The following is a 25,070-nucleotide window of genomic DNA, read 5'->3' on the forward strand; positions in this document are numbered from 1 at the left end:
TTACCAACACATTTCCTCCCCGCCCCTCACAAATATTCCGGAATAACCTGTCAAGTTAGATTACAAACTCCCGATGATCTTTTTCAAAATAAGAGTCACCCTAAGGCGTTTTTTGAAATACACTCTGCATCATTACAGACGTTACGTCATCTATTTGTGTTAATTTATTCGTCTGCACTGTTTTGTATCATTCAAAGCAATTAAATTGTACTTATTATAAATTTACTTTTTTATTGTTGGTAGCCTGTTACTGTCCATTTTGAAAGAATCAAAAGATTAAAAGGGTGAAAAGCAATTCTGCTGTACAGATCAATTTTTACATTTTACTTGAAGCTCTTTCCCTGGACACCTAGATGCTGTAAACTATTAAAACTTCTCTAAATCCTCTCTGGTTAAGTTGATCCAAAATAGATTCAAATCCATGTATAATTTTGTTTACTGTCTGTTGTCTCAATACCACTGCATTCAGTCTGTAACAAATATATAAAAGCATTGAAATACAACAATTAAACATTGACAATATTTTCATAGATTGTTTGAATTATATTGACATTTAATTCTAAGAGATCTCAGTTATTGTCAACACAGTTTTTGTCACTACTTAGAAGTAAATTATCAATAAACCATCTGAAAAGTCTCATGTAGTCATAGCTTTAACTGATCACACGTGAAGGCCGGGGACTGCAGCGGTTGAAAAAGCTTTTGCATTCATTCTGAAAAAACGATCAGTCATCTTCCGGGTTTGTCTCCTCATTTTCTCGGTGCCTTGTCGCTCACCTGCTCCGGACTTTGGATGACTCCGCCCTCCCGTCTTGTGACAGCGGCTTGCCAGAGTGGGTGTGCTCGTTTTTGAACAAGGATTCTCACTCCTAAAGAAACAGGATGCTGACGTCGGCCACCTCACCATATATGAGCAGATGTAAGCACACAAACACTTAACTTCTTTAAAAACCAACTCATCACATTTAAGTCAATCCGACCCAAGACTCACAAAAGACTGAACCAGAAAGGCAAGGAAGCACATTAACACATCCCCAGTGGGCAGCAGGTTAATCATTCATAAATTTTTAGGTCATTTCATCTGTTAAACTTTTGCAAATTCACAGCACTTGTGAACAGGAGATAGCATGCTATTTAGCTGCACAGCAATGTGCAGCTACAAAGGCAATGTTGGGCCAGCACATTTAATTAAATTTTACTCCCAGTTCCTTTAATGGAGGATGTCTACAGTTAGACACAGCTGTATACCTTATTACAAAGAGAAGTGGATGCATTACAGTGTCAAGAGAAATATTGACCATAACTAAAATACTCTTGATTGTTCTGAAAATTCAACAGAACACCAAGCTTGACATACCTCACAAGGTAGTTAAACACTGTGCAGCATTTTAACATCATCATGTTACTGATCAGCCAGCCTTTAATGTGACCGACAACATCAGTTAAATACATATACATATATGTACTTGAAGTCTCTCTTCCTTCCCCTTGCCATGATGTGCATAAATAGAATAACATTACATCAGCAGTTATAAAAATATAAAGAAATACTGGAGTGCTCCCAAATTTCTTACTAAATTAAAAAATATGAACTCCACTTTTATGAATTCATGTAATCATAAATACCATATAAGCAAGTGAATTTGTGAAACTTCCGACCCATGAACGCAAGAATGAACCAGTGTGTTTACAATACAGTCAGCAACACAAGATTTGCAACCATTAAGAGACCTATATTTTATATTCACTGTTCCAAGAGCATTTATGCTTCATACTAAAAGCAAACAGATAACATGTACACGGCCTCTCCTTGGTTTCTGGAGTCCAATAAAAGCCAACTGTGAAGATATTTTTATATGCAAGTATCAGAAGTTACAGGTCTAGATGCGAGTAAGGAAGCCCAGATTGAGGCTACTCGGGATCTGGACGGTGTCCAGAGCAACAGAGGAAGGTGTGAACGGGAGGGTGACGGTGAAGATTTTCTTGGCATCCATCATCAAAGTGGATGACTCAGCTCTGTCTTTCAAAAGGTTCTAAAATGCAAAGCAAACAAACAAAGCCAGATAAAGAAAAGTTACAAACATATTAAACATTAACATAATAGTAAAAGAGGCTTTACTCACTTTAATCGTTGTGATGAATGAAGGTGACACTCTCTCTTCAAACTCAATCACCGGTGTGTACAAGGTCAATACTTTGACAATCTGTCAACAATAAACAACAAAAAACAAAAGGCAATCAGAGCACAAGCAGGATAAACTGTCTACAGATTAACAAAGCTGAGTCTTAACTGATGGTCAACCTGTGCTGTGGTGAGGCCAGTGCACATGTTGCAGATGGCTTGGGCATCTGCTTCAGTCTTTTTCTTGATCTGTAGAAGCTGTGCAGCCTGTATGAGAGGCTCCAGAGTTTCTTTTGCACCACAGTCTGTCAGCTCTCTCTCAGCCAGCCACTCCTCCAGCTGCCATACATTGTACCTGAACCCAGAGAAACAATACAGATTAAGCTCCATACTGCCCAGGTAAGTTCTTCCATCATTCTTCTATCCAACCACAGAAATTAAAACAAATATAAAAAAACAGATATGTATTATATTACCTGAAAACTCTGCCACCTTTATGGTTTTGGCAGTGCTATTTGTTAACCTCATATTCAAGGGTAAAGGTCAATTAATATAGTCTTATGTTAGGATCAGTTGATGCCCTCTTCATGTTTTCTCTCTGGTGAATGCCCAACTCAAATCAAAAAGTTGTCTCAAATGGTATTACCTTACATTTTGCTCTTTGAAATAAAGCCCCTAGATTTCTCTCCCGTCGTTCTCCCAGCTAGATCTCATTCAGTGTGCCATCAGTGACCTTGACATTAGTTTGGGTGAACCTGGCTCCCCTCAGACCCCATCTTAACCATCTCTCCTGAGTTACCATTGTGCATTTGAACTTGTTAAACCATATGAACTTTTTTCCAAATGTGTTTGCTTAAGAAGTGGTGAAATGTGTTTAAAAACCTCCTTTGTATTATATCTGGAATATTTATATTTCATGTAATGATGCAGCTATAAAATAATAGCATCTTCTTTACCTGGACAGCCAGGTAAATTATATGCAGTACGTGATCAGTCTGTGTCAAAAGGGGGAAACTTCAGATTAAAATCAAGGTCTAAACATATAAGGCTAATGTAACATAACTCAGTAAGATGGGACTGAGGTCTTGTGTTTGAAATTCATACCTGTAATTCAAATACGACAAGCAGCCGTTTATTTTATGTCTTGACTTTTGAATGCTGATTGATGATAAAGCAGAAATCTTGCCTGATATAAATAATAGACTATCATTTTTATTTTTTATTTTTTATCTTCGCTCTCTTTACCATCTCTTTTTGTTTTTCATGCCCAGTGTGTGTTTGGCTGTACCTGATCTGCAGGCCTTTACCCCAGGAGCACATGTCCTTCCGCAGCAGCAGGTGGTTGAGTGTGACCGCACAGATGATGTAAAACTGCTGCTTGACCACCTGTTTAATGAGGTCTGAGTCCATCCCATGCTGACTCATGGTGGTGTGGAAGAGGCCAAGACGCTGCAGGAGGACCTCCATTGTAACAGCCCCCTCTTCTGAGAAACTGGTGCTCCTCTTCCTCAGGCCTGTTGGTTTGGACCCTAAAACACCCTGGATTGTCTCGTTCTCTAGCATGCTCGAAACTACACATAAGACACAAATTGTAGATGACAGACTTAATAACATATGTTGTTACTTGTTAAGTATCATTAGATTACGTCTCCTCACCTATGAGGTGCTGCAGGATGTCCTCCATACATTTGATGAGTTGACGGTAAATCTGAATGGCCAGATCGCCAAAGACCTGCTGGTACTCTGATAGTTCAAAATTGGTCAAGCAGTGCTCATTCTGCTTAGCCGTGTTGTGCACCATAAACACCTGAAGTCCACAAAAGTCGTACAGATATGTAGGATTAATTAAGTTCTATGTACAGCTACATAAATAACACTGGTATACTGGCAAACTTTCAAGCTTACCTCATCACCACTGTACTGCTTCAGACAGTGCATTAACCGGCAGGTGTTAGCCAGCCAGAAAGACACCACTTCAAAGTCATTTCCTCTCCTCTGCAGAAAGATTATAAAAATTAAATCAAACTAAAAGCGTCACTTACTTTAATAATGCAGGTTTAAGTTATATGCTGCACCTTGATGACCCCTTTGATGCTGCTGATGGTTGAATTTAGCAGAGTGCTAACTCTCTGATCGTCATTCACAATGTCTGCATATCGTACGCACATGAAGATGATGTAGGCAGGAAGGCCTGGAGTGAAGCTGACAGCAACGCCGCGAGGCTTCAGATCTTAGCAGATTGAACCATTTCATTACAAAAAACATCAACCACATTTTATTATTTCCTTGAACATATGTTTGTCCCACCTATGACCAGATTCTTAAGCAACCGGCTCTCGTCACCCTGCTTGTACTCCAACATGCCCTGGTACTCCTTCTCCTTGCGGGTGATGTTCACTGCTCTGCCAGGAGGACTCACCACTGAGCGTCTGGTCTCTTGCTCAGTGCTCACTAAACACAGCAATAACATGAGCAATGACAGGATTATTGCTAACATGCTCTTAAAAATAAGTGTAACTATGTACAAACTCAGTTCTTTGTGGTTACCTTCAAAATCTTCAACCTTTTTCATGTAAAGCTTAAGTTGTTTTTTCAGCTTTCTAATGGTTTTGTCTTGTTTCTCTTGCTGTTCCAGAAGTTCCTAAAATTACATAAAAATTAAATGATTACATTATTATTTTAAGGCTAATACATGGCAGAGAGGTGTTTGTTACTGAAACTGTGAAACTAAAAGTATTACTAATATTATTATTACTACCACTTTACTTTAAGGCAGAGTGATAGATGTTGGATAAACCCACCAGGTTCTCTCTGGTCAGCCGTGTAATCTCAAGCTTCAAGCTTGCTTCAATTCGGGCATCTTCAGGCAAAAGGAGGCTCTGAGCCAACATCTGCTGCTGCTGCTCCTTTTCATCCTTCAGCTTGTTCATCTCCTCTACCAGCTTCATGTACCTCTCATTGTGAACCCGTTCCTGCTCGTGCATCTGGTACTCCAGAAGCCTGCAGGATGGAGGGACAGCTTTCAATGGCCTTGAACATGAACTTGCTTTAATAAGTCCTGACTATTATTACTTCATTACCTATTTGTCTCTTTCAAGCCTTCATAAGCCAGCCACAGCTCTCCATCTTCATTCAGTGTGTGGATGTCAGTGGATCTGAGCAATTGGAGCATCACAACATGAATTCATTGCATTCAAATTTTTCAGGAACATTAATATTTCAGCAGAAACCAGGAGGTCTTACTTGTGAACATCTTGATATGAGGGGATTTCACTGAGATCCAATTTCACACCTTCTCCCAGTGCAGAGTCCTGCAGGTCAGATCAATATTATATCCCTCTAATTACTGTTCATTATACATCCATCCATCCATCCATTCGCTTCCGCTTATCCTTTTCAGGGTCGCGGGGGGCGCTGGAGCCTATCCCAGCTGTCATAGGGCGAGAGGCAGGGTACACCCTGGACAGTTCGCCAGTCTGTCGCAGGGCCAACACACAGGGACAGACAACCATTCACACTCACATTCACACCTAGTGACAATTTGGATTATCCAATTAACCTATCCCCACATTACACATTTTAATGAAAATACAGTGTTTTTAAATGAATGTATTTCCATTTCTTTTAATGGGAATAACAACAGTATCATTCAATTTTTCACCTTGTGTTTAAGAGCCTCTTGGCGCACCAAATGCGACCGCAGGAGCAGCACCTCCTCTTTCCTCATCTCCAGCTCCTCTGTGGAAGAATTGAGTTGCTCCAGCAGGACTTTGTAGGGCAGAGAACCAGGGGCAGGGGGCACTAAATCACTGTTCTCATTAGTCAGAGACTTTCGCAGCTCATTTAGATCCTGCTTCAATTTCTTGTTCTCAGACTCCAGTTCTTGTCGCTGCATCGAGACATTTAGAAACAAGAAAGACAAAAAAAACAAAAAGAATCAATAAATATATTTTGTTTATAATCATCTTTCAGTATTTCAGTACAAAGAAAGGTTATTATAGACTGTGGTAATATGTTAAAACTATTTGTGGGCACTTTATTTCTGGTATGCTGAAACTGAACCACAGAGCATCACACCTTCAATGTTTCCAAGTCCAGTTCTGCTCTTCCACTTGTTCTCTGTTCCTCGACCACCTTTTATTTAGAAAAATATCAATAAATAATAATAATAAATAAAATCACCAAAACCCTTTAAGAAAAAAAAAGCAGCTATGTATATTTTGCAATTTTACATTTTTGGAGAGAGAAAAATTGCATTCATACTTTTGCTTTTTCTTGCTGGTCTTCCTCTCGTTTATCCAGCTGCTGCCATAGTGACTGTTTCTCCTGCTCCAGCTCTTTCACTCTCCTCTGAAGCTTCAAGAGGACTGGCAGGTCCACTGCAGTCTGGGTCTCATCCTAACAAAACACAGCAAGCCCTGGTTGATCTCTTTAGAATCTAACTAAGAATGCTGCACTAATAGGATTATAACACAGACAATGCCAGAAAGAAATCTTCCCACAGATGATCTGAGGAAGGAGCATCCAGTGCCTAGAGGAAACCCACATAGATAACATGCGAACTCTACCCAGAACCGTCTTCTGAAGTGCCTCATAAAAACGTGTTACCTGTAAAATTCCTCGTAGTACATCCCACAAAATGCTTCACAGCCACCTCAAAGCTGACAGACAGGCGAGTATTTCATACCTCTGTTTGTACAGAGCTGTCTTCACCCTCAGTAGAGCCTAAGCTCTGACTAAACTCTGATGAGTTACTGCTGTAGTTGGAGTCTGTCCTCTTCAGACTAGATTTGCTTGAAGTCTAGGTGAAAATGAAAAAGACAACATGTCATACAGGGAATAAACATGACAAGCATTCCTATGTTTGCAGCACTTAGTCTTTGTCTAGTACTTATAGCTGGTTTTGGTATGCTCTGTAAGTCATTGTGACCATGTAAAAACTGGTCATGGTTTGTAAGTTATGCTTGAAATTCCTAATGTGTGTTTGAATACTAAGTATAGTTCCTCACAGTGTTGAGATCCATCTGTTCCTTCAGGTCTCTGTGCCGCTCCTCCAGATGCAGGTATTCGCTCAGCAGACTTTGGTATCGAGAACGTTCCTCAGTCAAGTCCTCCTCCAGCTGTTTGGTGTTCTCAGCGTTGGTTTGAATCTCTGGGTCAAAACAGTTTTCTTTATGCATATTTTTTTTCTAAATGTCAGGAATTATTGATGACTAGTAAAGGCCTGACGGTAACCGTTTAGTACCTGTCAGCTGTTGCACTTGTTCAACGATTTGCTTGTTCAGTTCATCTACGTCATTTTTCAACAAGTTGTTCTTCGTGTTAAGTTCATCTACCACCTGATTGTGAGAGTGGACATAATCATCAGATATTATTTCTGTTCATTCTTTGGAAAATGACACATTTTTAAGGTCCTCTTGCCACCAAATATATGTCATATAACACTCTTTATTCAACATTTACAGTAAGGCAACTTGTTATTCTCTATAGTCTGAGGTGTTATGGAATACAATATTATCTCAATTGCATGTGACATTGTGTCATTAATCTACGATGTCACCTTTTCTTATAATTAACAGGTATGAAAGGAAGTCAGGTCAAGGTTTGAGGCAAATCTCGAAGACTGGAATAACGGCTTACCTGCTCTGTCTGCTCCTTGTAGACCTTTGTCTGCTCTTCTAGGTCTTCCTTCTCTCTGCGGGTGTTTTCCAGTTCGTGCTGGAGGAAGGAGAGCTGCTCCAGCAGTGAGGGTAGCCTCTCTGCTTTAGCTCTGGTCTCTTGCTCTGATCTACGCAGGTTTTCTATCTCACTGCTCTGTCTCTCTATCTCCATAGTCTGAGCTTTCTCCGTAACACTCAGCTTCTCACTGAGTTCTCTGTTTTCCTTTTGCTGCGGGAGGGGGGGTACAAACACATGCTGTTCATGTGATATGACAACTCCCAACGAACTTTTTTTCTTGTGACAGAGTAATCAAATACGTACCTCGTACAAATCTAGACCTCCATACTCACACAATACCCACCTGCTCATTTATCTTGTGCTGCAACTGCAAAATCTTGTTCTCCATGCCAATATTGAGCTTCTTGAAGTGCTCCACAGAGCGTGCTTCTACTTTCAGCTTCTTTAGTTCCCTCTTTGCCCTCATGCGACGCACACAACTCTGCAGCAGGATAATGGCTGCCAGGATGCGCTTGTAATGCTGTCTGGCCAGCCAGCCTTTCACCCACTTCTGAATGACTATTGCCTTTTTCTCATACATCAACTGTGAAAACAAAGAAGGGCAAAAGCAAGTTCATAACGTCGTATTTAAAAGTGAAGTAAAAGACTTTCACTTAAAAAAAAAATACAGTTACTTGTACATAGTGCTTATCATATATTTAAAAAAATTAAGTCTGTTAGAAGTGCATCTCTGTCTTACACGAATAATCCCAGACCATTTCAGTTTCAAACATCATTAATTACAGATTTTAACTTGAGAATCATATAGAAATAGAGCGAGCAGACATCCTCCTTTATGTGGGTCTGCACTGTGTTTTTCTTTCTCGTAATGAGAGGTTTTCAAAAGTCACTGCTGTAAGGCAGAAGCATTAAAAAAAATAATCTGGCTTTCACTGAATGGAAGTGAGGGCAGGCTTGGGTTTCCGGGGGCTAAAACCCAAGGCGGAAAACAGCTCATCATCACAAGGTCACAAGCCGCACTGAATTCAATGAAAAATACCACAATTAAAAGGAAGTTCAGCTACAACTAAAATCAGGAAACTTCTAATAACTGTCTGTGTTCTCACAAGAAACTTAAAGCTCAAAACATATACCACTTGATGGCTACAGTGATGATTACCAGCAAAAACAGCTATTAAAATAATCATTTTAAATCTTACCCAGGAAAAAAACAGAAGAATACATAAGAATAAAAAGACATAATGCATAAGAATTAAACTTTAGCTTATTTTTATGCTCACTGCATTGACTTAGTGAAGGGGTTGGGAAGACTGCCTTTAAATATAATGTATTCAGATGCTAAATACGTCTCATTTGTAACATATCCCACATTATTAGGCAAAGATGCTCTTTTTCCCATATTTAGTTTGTCGGTATATGGTCAACTTATATTGTTTATTTTTTTGTTTATTGATTAGCATTCAAATCTCTCAATGAATACAGAAGAAAAAAATAGGTAGGATATAGTAAACGTCTAAAGATCAACATGATGTTACCTTATGGTACTGCTTTCTAGCCATGTGAGCCCTCCAGAAGCACTGAACAGTGATAGCTGCAGAACGCTGCTGCTGGTAGAGTTTCCTTTTCGACCACATTCGCACATTGCGCTGAATGATAATAGCTGCTCTGGTTTGCAGCAGAAACTTGGCATAACTGACAGAAAAAAGCATTTCAGAAATACATCTAAAATATCCATAAAGTTTCTAAAATCAAACTTCTGCTCTTGTTTGGCATCCTCACTTACCAGCGTGCCTGGTGACCCCGTACATGTTTCTGAATAGTAATGGCAGACTCCCTCATCCTCAGGTACTTTTTGCGTGCCAGCCAGCAGCGAATAGTCTTCTGGATGGAGACACAAGCCATACGCAATTTGTCCGAGCGCAGCTTCTCCAAGAAAGCCACCTGGCCAGCTCTGAAGAAGATCTTGTTTTTGCCAAACTGGTATTTCCCCTGGTCCTAAAACAAAATAAAAAAAAAACAAAAAAAACAAACACACAGTCTAATATGTATTACATCACATTAAAGTGAGCCTGTGAAAGCTGATTTTATAAAACACACCCATACCTTTATAAGTTTTTCCAGGAGATTTTTGCAGGCCTGTTTTCTATCAGGAAGCAAGTCCTTTTGCTTCATGAGAACCCGATAGCGGCTAAAAAATTCCTGATAGGTCCACCTGCAATAATCAGATCATAAATTATATCTATAATTTATATAGGATTATCTATTGCAAACATTTTTTTAACAGCTTCTCGTGGCTGTTTGCTCTGTATCAGAAGTGCTTTCTGATATGCTACCTTGATGGGAAGCCTGCTGCTGAGATCCGGATAGTTTCGAGGATGCCACATGCTCGAAGCTGTTGTACAGCCCTCACAGGGTCCAATCTTTATTTAAAATAACATAAGCGCACAACCTTTAATCTGTTCTTGTCGAACATAGCTGTATGAAGAAAAAGTGGGAAACAAAAAAAAACAACAACAAAAAACAAAATCTGCCTCACGTGAACGGAGCTTTATGGTCATTTGGTTTGATGCAGCGCACGTAGTGAGGAGTTGTAGCATTCAGTGTTTCCATCAGCAAATGCAGGGACTGTCGAAACTGAATAAAAAGACAAGAATGAATTCTTCCTAAGAGAATAGAAAAATACAATAATTAACATGGTCAGTTACTATAAATTTCCACATTAGTTTTAATTCTCCCCCATCATGCAGTTTCTCTACAAGGATCCTAAACCGACTTGAACCTGAACAGCTGATACAATGTCCACAATCATGCATGCTCTCCAGGCTTTGAGAACAGGGACTTCAGAACTATCAAACATCACATTCACAACGCTTCTTTATAATTTAACAGTTATAAAGAAGGGCAAAATAAACCTTAAATATGAGGACTTTAGTGAACATGGAGTACAAATCAACAGTTAAATCAAAGCATATCGGCTTCTCTGTCTGTTCTGCACAAGCTGGTTATTACAGGTTTAACTAACACTGTGATAAATTCATCTTTACAATGGTTATGCTTACATAATGAGACACTGTATAACTTTACAGAATTCATTAGCACACAGTTACAAGAAAGACCAGCTAAAACCCTGCAATTCTGTCCAATGTCATGGCCGTCTATAGTATGAGAGTTGTATGAGTGGAAATGTCAAAGTTCCTTGGGGTAGTTGCCACTCAACTGGCTGTACATCCAACCTTTATGCTGAGAAGGCCAGAGAAGCCTGGGTTCCACCCCAGACCATATTCTTCATGCCTCCCTCACTTTAACCCTAATTTCCTGTTTGCTCGTTAATGTTCTACCAAAATATAGACTGAAAAAAAAAAGGGGGGGGGGGGGGGGGGGGGAACAGTCAAAGAGTTACCTGTGAGTCATTTTCTCACCTGCAGTCCAACAGTCTTCTTAGTATCCTTCTTAGCTGATCCAGCCCTTCCAATGCTGCTTGTAAGTTTGTTAGAAGAATTTGCTGCCTTCTCATCATCCTCAAATAGCTTCAGCAGCAGATCAAACTGAAACAACAGAAGTAATCAGTGAACAGCAGATGGCAGCATTTTCAATGCGGACAAGTGTGTACTTCCTTCAATAGTTATGCCTGAACAATTCAAGGGTGTGTGCCCACAAACATACGACATTTGATCTTGGCTAAGTGATGCTGAAATTTAAACCTTCTGAATACTTTTACACAAAAAAACAAAAACACCCCCTGAATATTAGCAGAAGTGAGAATATAATAAACAACAGAAAGTTTATAAATTCACCTTGCTCTTTTTCAGCACATTAATCTGTTCTTCATTGACTGTGTCCTTATTTTTCTCCAGGAAGCCCACACACTGATACTCCACCTAGGCACAAAGGACCAGGTCAGACTGTGTTCTCTCACTAAAAGAGCAAAGATCATATTCACCCAAAGCCTGAAGCAGACTGAGTGGTATGGCTTCAATAAACAGAATCATATGAATCAAACATTTGTGGGAAAGGTATGGATTTTGACTTTGCAGGCAGGTACAACTTCACTGTTTTTAGTTTTGCTTAGTAAATGAGTCACACATCCGTCTGTTTCCACACTGCTTGTTCTGTTCAGGATATGGAGAGCTGGAGCTAATCCCAGCACACACTGGGAAAAAGCATGGGTTTATACCACAGAGTAGTCAGTAACCAATGAAGTCACAAGTACACACATTTGCACACACAAGCAATTCAGTTAAAGTTCATTTGAGACACCTGGAGAAAACCCACGAACACACAACAGAAAGAGATCCTGAACCCTTCAAGCTGAAGCAAGGGCACATTAGCGTAAGCCATACAATTCCTTTTCACCTTGTCAGCAAAGTGGTGGATGATGAAAGCTCTATTTGACAACCTTGGTTTTTCAAAGTGAGCATTCTGCTTCAGGAGGGTGTTGTACAGCTTCTGTGCCCATGTTTCGTCAGATCCTTTGGGCATCTGTGGAAAGAGGAAGAGCTGACACATCAGTTAGTCACGGCATTACTCATAACCTCCAAGCACAGTGTGGCGGAGAGTCTGAAAAGCAGCTGGACACACTTCTGGTGGGAAGAAAATAAACAAAAACAGCATTTTACCTTACACTCCTCATCCAGAAGGTCCAGGACGCCCAGTTTGGCTTCGATGAGATTAATACAAGGCTGATTGTCATAGAAGTCAATCAGTGTCCAAGGGATTTCCTCTTTCATGTACTCCTCTTGTTCCAGTTTGAAGACATGCTGGAAAGAATGGAAGCTGAAAATGATTTACAGGTACTGTATGTTTTGACAAAAAAAACAAAACATTATAAGATAATAAGATCTGTCATTATTGTTCAAAATAAATAAATATGTAAAAACAATTTGAAGAGAAAAAGACACATACCAGGTTGAACTGTTGTTGAAGCTTTTCATTGGCATAGTTGATGCAGAACTGTTCGAAGCTGTTGATGTCAAAAGTTTCAAACCTGAGGAAAAATACAAAGTTAAATTAAAAACAAACATATCTGGTGAACTGCAGAGTATAAACAGAGAAAGCTAGTGTTCAAAAACAGACCCGTAAATGTCGAGCACACCAATGAATGAGTGCTGCTTCACTGTGGATTTTAAGGCACTGTTGATACTGTCCACAATCCAGCTGAAGAGTCTGGCATAAATGTGTTTGGCTAGGGCATCTCGGCCATAGATCGCATTAATTTTGGGAACAGGCTTAACAAAGGTTTCCGTGGTTGTCTTGAGCTTCCTGTGGCATAACCAGTGGGCCATTTCTTCGCAAGGCACTCCCATCAGGTCACAGAAAACCATCAGGTGGACATCATCCTGCTGGAAATACATGAATAACATTGATCTGATAAAGACCTACACATCCTCAAAGCAACATTCATACAATTATATATTTTTTAAAAATTGTATGTTGTGTCCTGTGAAAAATAATGTTTACCTTTATGCTGCATCTGTCTGCTGACTGGTCTTTTACCTCCACATTGCTAAGATGAAGAATAGCTGACAGAATTTGGTAAATTTCCATTTGATCACTTTCCCCAATTCCTACAATCAAGACAATAAATGAGGATTTTTAATGTCACTGAGTCCAAAACCAAGACTGTACAGATGAATGACAAATGAACCCTTGACCCCTATAGTGAGGGGATCCCATGTTTCTATAAGAGGGGGGCTTTAGTTAATTGCCAGCATATAGCCCAATTTAATCTCAACTGGGCTGGACAGAAAACATGTTTACTTAATGTGAAGAAGTGCATGCATGTTCTACAATGTTTGCATTTAAGGAACCACATGAAGTTCATTTCTGTAATGTTTCACATTATTCACACTGGACCTGCAAAGCACAGAGAGTACAGTTTGTGTAACTATTTTACTGTGTATGAAGCAAACAACTTGTGGCCATCCAAAAATACTTTCTGCACAATTTAATATCATTCTTTCACAGTGTTCAGATCACTCCATCAAAATTGAAGATATCATGTTATCCAGAGGCTGAATTAGACCTACTGGCCTGCCAGTTCTAGGCCCTGGGCAACATGTTTGATGCCACTGCCTTAAAGCAAAAGTAACTCCAACTCAATACGAAGTTATTCTAAATTATCATCTTTACAAAGAAACATTTTTCCCCCAAAGGGAATTGTTCTTTCAGCAAGAAAATGGCCAGACTCGTTGGATCTCACGAGTCACTGAAAGTTTTGAAAATGAAAATAATGTGAATTAAATGTTGCATCCTTCCCACTTTGGGCTTATGTGTCAAACAAAACTCTATAACACAATCATCAAACGATCTGCTCTACATGCACATGTAAACCTTACTAAAACACAGCAAACACTCACCTAACAGTGAGAAAGACCTACGGGTATTGCACATCTCTTTGGCATCATCCACTCCATCTATGACTGGGCTCTGACCCTGGTTAGTGCAGTGGAAGTCATCTGCGCAACCTTACCTCATTAGTGAAAGAAAATACTGTATTAATACAGACAACTGTAATTGCAAAATGTTTTATTTTATTTTTTTTAAATGCCTAAAGGAAATTTATATTTTAGAGAATTGCACACCTAACCTGAAGGCTTTGAACTCTGGTAAATGTGAAGAGGCACATAGCTGGTAGAATATATGGTAGTTCCTTTCACTGTGGGCCTAAAGTTGTGAATACAGATGTAACATAGTTACCACAAAAATGTACCACAAAGAAAACTTAGTAAAATTAGGCAGAAATTCAAACTAAATGTTGCCTTAAAAATAGCTGGTGTTCTCCCAGACAAATCAAACAGTGGGTTGTTTATGGTTCATTGTTACTACACTGCGCATTAAACACTGTTACACAAACATTACAGTGCTTTAAAATAGCTCACTTTGGAGGAGAAATGCTTCATATAAAAATATTAAATATTCAAGTAAAATCCAAAGAAATGAAATTTACCTGAAACACAACTCGAGACTTTTCCAGTAAGTAGGTTCTCATGTTAGCCCCAGTTATGCAATACTTTGTGTCAAACCCAATCTCAATGTATTTTCCAAAGCGGCTGCTGTTGTCGTTCCTTGTTGTCTTGGCATTTCCAAGGGCCTACATAAAATATAAAAAGTTTCAGTTCAACAAGTTAAAATAAGATGAAGCTCTGACCATGGACAGGGAATTCTGATGTAGATGATCAGGCATGTGTTTGGCACTCAGAAGTGATAGTTGCAGGGTTTTCTGTAAAGGTCCCAGTCTGCTGTTCTGGATCCTAATCTATTTTTAATTTATTTGTCTTGCTGCAGTTGTCATGCTCAAACAATCTGTTAGTGCTTAGTGGCATAATCAAAAGCCACGTAGGCATCAGGGTAGATCAGATTCAACCCACGCAACGCTGTGTTATTTCTACTGTGACAGGAGTGTTGATCCCAACAGTGAAAGGGTATTTCTAAATTAATTGTTGCAGAGACATATAGACCACAGGCAGAGAAAGTTGCATCATGATTTACACTACAGTTGCAATTAAATGAAATGAAAGGGTAAATACGTTTTTAAAAACAACAACAAAATTGGACACAAAACTGAAAACAATGACACATGTACAAATTTAGTGTATAACATAAATAACATCAATATACGTACAGATGTTCAGTAACTTTTAATATCTTCTATTTTTGTCCTAAGTCCTTTACCTCCATGATGGGACTGGATGCAAGAACTCGCTCCTCCACATTGGCCTCTCCAGAGGAGCTGACTGTTGCAAAGTAACGCATTGCATACTTGGCAGAGACGGTTTTGCCAGCCCCAGACTCACCACTTACTATAATGGACTGATTTCTTTCATCCCTGGATGAAAGTGTCATACAGACTGAACATTAGTAAGAGGAAATACAAAAGAATTTACTTGCTTTAAAGTTTAACATGATATGTACTTTGAAATGTCAACACCTGGCCATCTGTTTGTATGCCTCCTCTGCAACTGCAAAGATGTGGGGATCCATATCCCCCATGTTTTGTCCGCTGTAGGCATTAATGATGGCAGCGTCATAGATGGGCAGTCTCTCATACGGATTGATGGCAACCAGGACAATTCCTAAAAATCAACCACAAGAAAAATGTTCACTCTAAATTACAACATCATGAATTGTCTAAAACTACTTCTTCCCATGTATTTAAACTCTACCACGGCAAACAAGCTGCAAAAGCAGACTGGTTATCAGATTGTTAAACATATTACTCAAATTTGGTAAATGAAAATATATCAAAAGCATTTACAGTGGAACCAAAACAATTTCACTTTCTTTGTATCTAGAAATACATAAATATGACAGAAATTAACAAACATGAATGAACATCCGTCTCTTAATCCGATAAAGCTGATAAAATAGTTGTTTTTTGGGGGGGGGGGGGGGACAGCTTGGGTACGACAAATGATGATAAGCCCTCCACTAGAAAGAAGTCTGTACATATATATAGTATGTGTATATACACATATGTGTATGTATTACTTAAACTTGCATTGTTTCTGACAGCCACCAGAGGGTAAGTAAAGTAAGTAAAATTTTATTTATATAGCACCTTTCAAGATAAAAATCACAAAGTGCTTCACAGAGAAGCTAAAACATAAAAACAAAACAAAAAAAATCAACCAAAAGCAAGTTTAAAAAGATGAGATTTTAGAAGAGACCACTGAGTCCACAGATCTCAAGCTCAAAGGGAGAGAGTTCCACAGTCTGGGGGCCACAGTTACAAAAGCTCTGTTGCCTTTTGTTTTCAGCCTCGTCATACCATTATGGACGAAAAAAGACTTGTGAAAGAGTCTGGGAGAAAATAATCCAGGATATGCTCACAATGACTTCTGACTGGCACGTCTTTTTTCAATGAGTATGTTGTTTCACAGTTAGAGCCACACCTTGCTCATCACATCCACACACAGACAGTGACTCTGGCAACCAGAGACCCTAGAAAGGGACGACATTCGTCATCCATAATTTGTTGCACAATAGCTATATTTGTAATTTTGTCTCTGTATACCACCACCAGGGACTTAAAACAATCAAGATCTGACTGAAGCATAAGCTTCCAGCTTTATTTCAAGGAGTTAAAAAATAAAATGGCAATAACTGTTTTAGAAATTTTATCAACTTTTATTTTCAAGCAGGGCTAGGTGAGGCCTGTACCATCAGTGTTTCAAGACAAATTGAGACGACATATTATCTGAAGTGAATTCAACGTTGAATTTGCATATTATAGCTTTTCACTGTAATTTTAAATATGAGGCTCAGAGAGATGTCAGTGCAAGTAAGAGAGGAACTCTTTAGGCTGGGGGAAAAAACTAAAAATAATGTTATGGTGTGGCCATGCATGGCTGCCAGTGGAACTGGGCCACTAGTGTTTACTGATGATGTGACTGCTGATAGCAGTAACAGGGTGAAGTGTGCAGGGCTGTACTCTCTGCTCAGATTCAGCCAAATGCACCAAAACTGATCAGACAGAGTTTAATATTGTAAATGGATAATGACCCAAAGCATATGGCAAAAGTACCTCAAGAGTTTTGTAAGGCATATTCTTGTCAATGTCTTCAATTCAGTGTCTCCAGTCAGACACCTGATCTCAACCCAAAAAGAGGATGCTTTTATTTACTGAAGACAAAACCAAATCTAGAAAGATCCACAAACAAGCACCAGGATTTTCAACCAGAAATCAAAAACAATCTCTATTGTTAAAATGACTGTTAGTTTTACAATTAACAATTAGCTCTGAAAAACGCCCCTTTGATTAAAGCTGAAAAATTGCACTTCGATCCCATCTTGATTGTTTGAAAATTTGTTATATGAAAATCCACAGGTGTTGTTGGTGTTGAGAGGCAATACTTCAAAAGAAATGTGGTTTTATCCAACTAACTATGGATCTGGAACTATATGACAGGGTGGTAAATATATTAGAGGCTTACCTAAACTCATGCAGAAAACAAAATATTCACAGAACTCAATGCAGTCCTGTAAAAATCTAAATATGCTCTTACTGATGGTATAGGCATTAACAGGGTAAAAAGCAGGTTCAGCTAATCAAATGACCTGTAGTTAACTGATCATCCACAAGTATGACCACCATAGCACCATATAAAAAACAAACAGAGCAGCACAAACACCTGTAATCAACTTTGAACCATGGTGGTGGAGGGGTGATGATTTGGGCTTGTTTGCACACACAGGATCTGGTCATCTTGGAGTCAGAGTTCACGATGAACTTCTCAGTATACCAAAATATTCTAGAGCCAATGTGTGGCCCAGGCTGCCTACAGTCAAAATAAACGTTGTTTTTCACATTATTGTAGGCAACAGGAGCACAGGAATGTCCACTGGGAACCAACCGCCAGCTACAAGGTGGTAAAATCAAGTATCCATTAGCTTTCACTTAATTCACTTATTTGAAGTATCCTGTATTATATGGTGCTGTGTTCCTTTAAAAGCGACCTGCAGCACATACATCAGCATAACGTAGTGCAGATTATGTCAGAGTGTACAGTGAGCAGAGCTCCAAAGTCTACAGTGACAGTGATAGTGCGAGTCAAAGGAAATGTCGCTCATTACCACAGTATGTGTAAATCAACCTGGAGTCGATAAAGCGCACTTTGAGGTTGTGTAGCACTGCTGGCTCATGGAGATAGCTGAGAGCTGTGAGGTCATTCTCCCCCACCAGGATATCTGGGTTTCTTAGTGGTGGCAGGTTGTTGGTACGTGGGTCTATTTTGTGCTCCACTTTCTAGAAAGACACAAAAAGGTAGCAAAACACGAAGAAGAGAAGAGAGTAAGTTGCTTCCACTTTTAGGGAATGGCATCACCAGGTGTGCCTAATGATGAAGCTAAAAAGCAGCCACTGTGCTCCCCCTGTTCATGTTCACTCACGATAAAGCTTTGGCCTCATTTTCATACCTGCTGTGCATGCCCAAACTCGACATCATAGCTGCAGGCAGCAGCATAGCTGAGGATAACTCTTTCACCACATAATTTTTCCTATTTTCCACCTATTTTGAAGGCAGCAAATGAATTTGTTGACTTCTTTAAGTGTTTTTTAAGGATTTTTGTGCGCTCATCAAACAACTCAGCTGTCTCAAATAATCCTTCAGGGCACATAGAAATTTATGAGGCTCTGTTGCCAGCATTCCTGCAGAGAAATGTGCGCATGGCTCTCAGACAGAAGATCAATGTCCATTTCAGTGCCTCTATGTGAAACTCTTGTGTGTCCCGTATGTACAGTAGTTGGTATTTAATTGTCTCACCGTGCCATCCTCCAGCTGCAGAGAGAGCGTCTGGTCGCCAGGAGTGTAGTCTTTGGTAAGCTCTGCTGATTTCCACACTTCTGCTGCATCTGGGAGCCATACACGGGCATACTGAGGGGAAACGGGTCAGAGCCATTCAACCAACCATTCACTTACAGAAACCGTACAAAAAACTACAGCATAAACATCAGTGACAGGAAAATTGAAGAATAGCAATTATGAAGCATTCACTCATATCATCAGCGCTGACACAGTCTAAAGGTCTGATTTAAAGACCTTTACTAAATGAAGAGTTCTTAAACTCTTCATTTAGTAAACTCTTCATTTAAGCAGACACTCCTATGAGAAAAACGCCATACTTGACCCAGCTGAGTTAGTTAAAAGTTAACTAACTCAGCTGGGTGAAGCTGGATACCTGATAGTCAAATTCAAACCTACCTTGGAGTAAAGTTCAGCGGCTGCCATCTCTTTAACGTCCTCAGTGAGCCTGCTCAAACGTTTTCCTACCGCGAAGAGAGGCGCCGAGCATTTTTACTGACTCCCAGAGTAGAATGCCATTAACTTTTCTCCTCTCCTCCTCCGCTCTCTGGGACTCCGAGCGCCTAGCGGAGAGTGGGATTCAACACATGCGCGTGCTCAGGCACGGTTTGCTCTCGTGCGTCTTGCGTGCCTCCCAGCGGCCAGCCTCAGCCCGCGAGGACAACGCCACACTGTAACCGCGGAACTACTAATTATAGTGGAAAATATTACTGTTTCGAAATCATTACTTGTCCACAGGGAGCATCACGGGGCACTGCCCAGAAGATCACATCTTCTTGTATTAACGAACTGTTTTTGCAGGGCAGTGGAAAATGTATTTAGACGGTTTTTTTCTGTGCCCGAGTAAGATGTGCTGTGCATAATGTGACCTTTCACTTACTTCATATCAGTCTGCTTCTTAGATATGAAGAGAACATCACATTATTAAATTACGTTAAAATATAGGAAATGTTGTTAGTCAAAACACATTTGAGTAGGGCTGCTCGATTATGGCAAAAATGATAATCACGATTATTTTCACTGAAATTGAGATCACGATTATTTGACGATATTTATTTAACCCTTTAAGACCTACCATAGAACCAAGTCCACCAGAGCTTATATTATTTTTTTTACATGCTGTAGTGCCATTTGTGGGAGCATTTCAAGTTGCTATACATCAATACAACTGTTATAGCCCATATTTTAATAATATGTATGCATTAAGTCCATAGTAATTACATAAATTGCAAAAAAGTGCAATAAACTACAAAAAAAATTGAAAATCGCTTTTGTTTTGTTTACATATGTTTCTACTTGGAGAAATTTAAGAGGTTTATCCCTCAAAACTTTAAATACAATAAAGTTGCAAAAAAATAGTTTCCCACCACAGGAAATTTATTTTGAGTGTCTTCATAGTTTTATTTTGGAGATACAGCAATTTTTATATACTGCAGGAAAAACAAAAAACAATCCTATGATGCAAATTTGCAAAGAAAACAGCATGTGCATCATTTTACTGTGGGAAGTGTTATGAACAGCTGATAGGAACGGCAAAGCGTGTTTCTGGAATATTATGTTTTTGTTGCTGCAAGCGCTTTTTATGCAATTTTTGCAAAGCTATATGTGGAACGAAACCGTGACCTAGGACAAGCTGATGGCATCAGATGTAAGTACAACTCCTCCGGTTTCATATGCAAAACAAATTATTGCGCTAGCTTACACGGTTCGGATTCTACAGGGATTTAAAAATAGTTACGCAAAACGGAGCGTGCTGCTCTGACCGGCTTTAAAGGGTTAACAATGACTTTAAAAAAAATAATATAAAATAGTGTGCAACACCACTGAAGTTTTTTTTTTTTTTTTTTTTTAACTCTTTTCAACCAACGGCAGTCACTCTCCAAATAACTTCTGCTTAGCTTTCCGAGCTTCCCTCGGGTCCTCTTAATCAGCGGTCTCCACCCTTTTTTGCGCCACGGACCAGTTTATGCCCGACAATATTTTCACGGACCGGCCTTTAAGGTGTCGCGGATAAATGAGGGAGGGGCTAATAATCGGCTCAGTCATTTTTAATGATCGTTGAAAGCCCAGATCGTAATCGTGATTAAAATTCGATTAATTGAGCAGCCCTACATTTGAGTGAGTTTTTCAAAACCCAACAATGACATAAGATTGCGTCAATGCAGTAGAAATATTATTATTAGAATGAATATTCTTTCATCATAGGTTTGTCTGAACATGAGTGGAGCACCTGGCTGAAATTGAATGAAATAGCAATATGGACTTTTGTTAGTCATTTAAGTCAAACTATTGCCACCATGCCTCCGTTTGTCTGTAGGTTGTTGAGAGGCTGAGGTTGTTTCACTTTAAGGATAGCCAGATTGAGATGCTTCATGGGCCGGTTCCATTTGATTATAGTCTTTACCTGAAGTCAAAGTCCTGTTTAAGTGTTAGTGCAAAAAGTTAAAGTACCCACTACACAGAATCCTACATGCTCACAGAAAAATCCCAATAGATTAGCAGTTTCTGAAATAAAGATAGAGACCAGCCTGTCTGCCTCAAACAACCATGCCACATTCACCTTTCCCCCCATTCTGACAGTTGGTTTGAACTTCAGCAGGTTGTCTTGATCATGTCCACATGCCTAATTGGACTGAGTTTCTGTGGTTCTGCTGAATCTCAAACAAACTGGCTTATTGGCAGTTGAACTGGTCTTCTTAGCAAAGTGGCAAGTGAGTGTACATCATTGGATCATCGGTATTGATTCATTAACATGCATATTATTTGCATACAAAATATTATGGAGCAAATGTAGAAATGGGCATACCATTGAAATACTTGAGAGTACAGGTACATTTCACCACTCTATTCATGCTCTCATCCAATGGTTTTGGGCATTGTAATATAAACAGGTTCCAGCTCAGTGGCATCGGGTAATTTACTTGCACACCTCAGAATGTATCTGTATACTAACTAAAAAATATTCAATATAAAAACACAATATAAAAAGTAAAATCTTTTTTTATAAATATATCAATGCAATAGAAACATTTCAAGCAGTTCTTCTGTAGTTTTGCTTCTTAGTAAAATTGAAGCATAAAAAAAAAAATCATGCAAGGACAAATTCCACTGAAAAAGTCTAAGCTATTATGCAAAACTATTTTTATTTACAAAACAAATGGCACAGTGCGACTGCACAGTAAATGCACATGCACACTCCAGACATGACAGGGGAGTTTGTTTCCATAAAATCATAAATCCCAATCAGACAGTGAAGGACATTTCAGGCAAGATTCACAACTAATATTCTAACAGAGGGAGCAAATATTGCTCAAGAGAAACCATTCATTCATTTTAAGGCCATTTTAGAGGTCAGGATGAGATTGAGACCAGCAGCAAGTCAATGCAAACCAATGTTACTAATTAGACTTAAACACAACTGGATACAAAGCTAGTCTTGAGCACTTCAAAAGCATGGAATCAAGTAGCATGACAGAGAAAGCGAGGGACGTAAACAGAGTAGAAAGAAAAAACACAAATTGAGGATTATTGACTTTTCACCATTGAAATGCCTCCATAAGAGCATGGGATCCCTCAAATTGCTGTAAAATCAATTTTCTGTTCATAGTTCTGTTTCTAGCCTAATGAGCAGGAACAAAGAGGAAAACGGAACCTTTTCACAAGCTTTCAAGCATTTACTTTGGAGGCATATATTCTTAAAAGCGAAATAATTTGTCAACATAAGATAGCCATAACATTTAAATATATAAGTGCGATGACTGTTCAGGAAATATCAATGTATTGAGTCTTTAAGAGCCTGAGAAACACTTTCCCTTAGCTGAATTTGTCTCACTGATGCCCCAGTGCCTCACAGTTGCCAATTCTTCAAGTATTTGGCTTGTTACATGACTTGTTCTTACAGAATACAAACAAAATGAGAAAAATAAACAAAATGTAAACAGTGTGCGAAGTAGATATTAAATGGACATGGGAATAGTAGCAAAACAGTAAACATAAAACCATCAACCAGCCAGTTTACTGGCCACGATGGAAGTTTTTCTTTGAGGTAGGTCCTGAGGTGTTGGGATGTGTCCCCCTGTGATCTCAGTCTTCTCCGTTGGGGCGGATGGCAACTGTTTATTCTTCATTTTTGCCTTGGCCATGTTGTAGTCCCCAGAATCAAAATACTTTTGCTGTAAACAAGAATAAACAGAGTGAGATCTCTATAAGGCTGACATCTTTTAATTGTAGTAGCTAGCCAAAGTTAGGTGAGAAAACTCACCCCCTTCTGGAGTCTTTTCCTGAGAAATTCAGATCCCCCTGGCTTGCCTCCAAGGTTGGGATATCTGGCCTTCAGTTTGGCCTCCTCTGATTTTTCTGGGCTGATTACCTTGTCCTCCATTTCCTGTTGACAGAGTGCAATGTGTAAGGATAGTAAAACTTTCGACTTGCAATTCGGTTTTCCAGCCGTATGCATCAACGTGACAATAACGAAACTTCAATATGTTGTATACTGACAGCAGCACATACTATGGTCACAGATTACTTTGTTTGATTAGATACCGGCGCCGCCATGAGGTAAACTGCTGTTTGCACTAGCATTAAAGTTACTGTTAGCATGATGAGCTACTGTACAATTTTGCATGTACAGTGAAGAAACCTGTTTGCCAGACCCAAAATAGCACAATTTTACTCTACCAACAAACGCTAACAGAATATTAGCCAATTCAGCGACAGCATCGCTAAGGCTCTCAGTCAAGGTTAGCAGCTGGCTAACTAGCTTGGTGCTAGCCGCCAGCTAACCAAGCAGCACTGGCTAACTGGTGTTAATTTGATGTAATTTTCCATTTAGTGGTTACAGTTTACCTGCTGTTCCTCCGAAATTCTCGTTTCTTCAACTTCCTCGGACATGGTTGTGCTGTATTCCCGCTCTGTTCGCAAAACTGTAGTTATGGCCGAATAAGCTCCTCTTCGGGAAGATAAAAGGTAGCACTGTCAAAGCAGCGGGCGAGGACAGCAGCAGCCTGTCATGCAGCCTGTGTAGCAACAGGCCGGTGAATCGATGCTAGAGACGCAGATGAGCGGGACGATAGCGATCATAGAATCTGTAGGCGCTAATAACAAAGTTGTTTTTCTTCAGACTAATTCACGCGTAAAAAATATGATAGCGTTGTTGAAATTTGATTTTGCATTGTATATGGATTTTTTTAACCCGTCACTTTGTTCAGGTACACCTGTTAAATAAGAAACATAATAGTTTATTAACCCCAAAGGAAATTATGCAACGGATCACAAAAAATGGACAACAGATGACTGGAAAAATGTACTTGGTCTTGACTTCTGATGCAATATTCAGATGATAGGGCCAGAATCTGCCATAGTCCGCATGGAAGCATGGAGCCATCCTGCCTTGTGTCAACAGTTCAGGCTGGTGGTTTTGAAAAGTTGAGAACGATATTTTCTCTGCACACTTTGGGCCACTTAGTACAAACTGAGCATCATTTAACCCTTGTGTGGTGTTCGTATTTTTGTTACTCAGCCAGTGTTCATGGGTCTGGTGGACCCGCTAGAGTTTTGGCTTTCCAAATTAACACTATCAAACAATTTTATGTTAAATTACTCAACAGATGTTTACTTCATCCCAATTACAAGACATATGAACAGCAAACATGGTTAATTTTTTCCCTTTACCTTTGTTAGATCACATTTATGAATTAATGTGCTTCTCGTTTTTCTTTTATATAAAATGTTATAAATAAATCAGTTATAATCAAGTGGAGTGAGTGGAAAGACACAACACATTTACACGTGAAAAAATAATTAATTGTTTAATTTTTCTTTTGAAGAAAACTGAACACGGGTCTCACAGACCCGAACACCATACAAGGGTTAAATACCACAGCCTACTTCACTGCTGTTGCTGGCCATGTCCATCCCTTTACTACAGTGTACTCCCAGTGCACCCATCTTCTTAAGGCTACTTTAAACAA

At 39.3% G+C, this 25,070-nt stretch overlaps 2 protein-coding genes across 3 annotated transcripts; both read right to left on the reverse strand.

Annotated features, from left to right (window-relative positions):
- Window positions 1-1,180: 1,180 nt before the first annotated feature.
- On the reverse strand, window positions 1,181-24,424 carry LOC101466683 (unconventional myosin-Va). 2 transcript variants are annotated; one of them, XM_004567649.2, is made up of 41 exons: window positions 24,408-24,424; window positions 19,501-19,664; window positions 19,063-19,173; window positions 18,374-18,545; window positions 15,729-15,873; window positions 15,473-15,626; window positions 14,748-14,891; window positions 14,383-14,464; window positions 14,158-14,265; window positions 13,259-13,365; window positions 12,875-13,140; window positions 12,704-12,785; window positions 12,418-12,558; window positions 12,155-12,280; window positions 11,596-11,679; window positions 11,221-11,346; window positions 10,338-10,435; window positions 10,135-10,221; window positions 9,905-10,013; window positions 9,585-9,796; window positions 9,337-9,493; window positions 8,145-8,384; window positions 7,763-8,011; window positions 7,368-7,461; window positions 7,132-7,274; window positions 6,810-6,923; window positions 6,386-6,520; window positions 6,200-6,256; window positions 5,784-6,011; window positions 5,366-5,433; window positions 5,203-5,277; window positions 4,924-5,122; window positions 4,670-4,763; window positions 4,430-4,573; window positions 4,198-4,352; window positions 4,028-4,117; window positions 3,779-3,929; window positions 3,411-3,693; window positions 2,303-2,477; window positions 2,124-2,204; window positions 1,181-2,033 (listed from the first exon to the last, which is right to left on the reverse strand). In XM_004567649.2, the coding sequence occupies exons 2-41, from the start codon at window positions 19,525-19,527 to the stop codon at window positions 1,881-1,883; spliced, it is 5,466 nt and encodes a 1,821-aa protein (XP_004567706.2). In that variant the 5' UTR covers window positions 19,528-19,664; window positions 24,408-24,424; the 3' UTR covers window positions 1,181-1,880. The 2 variants fall into 2 exon arrangements, with proteins under 2 accessions (XP_004567706.2, XP_076741991.1); XM_076885876.1 differs by lacking the exons at window positions 18,374-18,545; window positions 19,063-19,173; window positions 19,501-19,664; window positions 24,408-24,424 and having other exon boundaries at window positions 15,713-15,823.
- arpp19b (cAMP-regulated phosphoprotein 19b) lies at window positions 22,226-24,168 on the reverse strand. The gene is made up of 3 exons (XM_004567650.4): window positions 23,947-24,168; window positions 23,363-23,485; window positions 22,226-23,273 (listed from the first exon to the last, which is right to left on the reverse strand). Exons 1-3 carry the CDS (start codon window positions 23,989-23,991, stop codon window positions 23,103-23,105), a joined length of 339 nt encoding a protein of 112 aa, XP_004567707.1. The 5' UTR covers window positions 23,992-24,168; the 3' UTR covers window positions 22,226-23,102.
- Window positions 24,425-25,070: the final 646 nt, after the last annotated feature.

Source organism: Maylandia zebra, linkage group LG7, assembly GCF_041146795.1.
Source record: "Maylandia zebra isolate NMK-2024a linkage group LG7, Mzebra_GT3a, whole genome shotgun sequence".
NCBI classification, from domain to species: Eukaryota; Metazoa; Chordata; class Actinopteri; order Cichliformes; family Cichlidae; genus Maylandia; species Maylandia zebra.

Excerpts from the sequence above, each read along its gene's own strand:
- arpp19b (XM_004567650.4), bottom strand. The coding sequence starts at position 23,991 with ATGTCCGAGGAAGTTGAAGAAACGAGAATTTCGGAGGAACAGCAG. Across the intron at positions 23,486-23,946 it reads GAATTTCGGAGGAACAGCAG|GAAATGGAGGACAAGGTAAT; the intron begins GTAAACTGTAAC and ends CTCTGTCAACAG. Across the intron at positions 23,274-23,362 it reads GGAAAAGACTCCAGAAGGGG|CAAAAGTATTTTGATTCTGG; the intron begins GTGAGTTTTCTC and ends TCTTGTTTACAG.
- LOC101466683 (XM_004567649.2), bottom strand. The coding sequence starts at position 19,527 with ATGGCAGCCGCTGAACTTTACTCCAAG. Across the intron at positions 19,174-19,500 it reads CCGCTGAACTTTACTCCAAG|TATGCCCGTGTATGGCTCCC; the intron begins GTAGGTTTGAAT and ends GTTTCCCCTCAG. Across the intron at positions 11,680-12,154 it reads TCCACCACTTTGCTGACAAG|GTGGAGTATCAGTGTGTGGG; the intron begins GTGAAAAGGAAT and ends CTTTGTGCCTAG.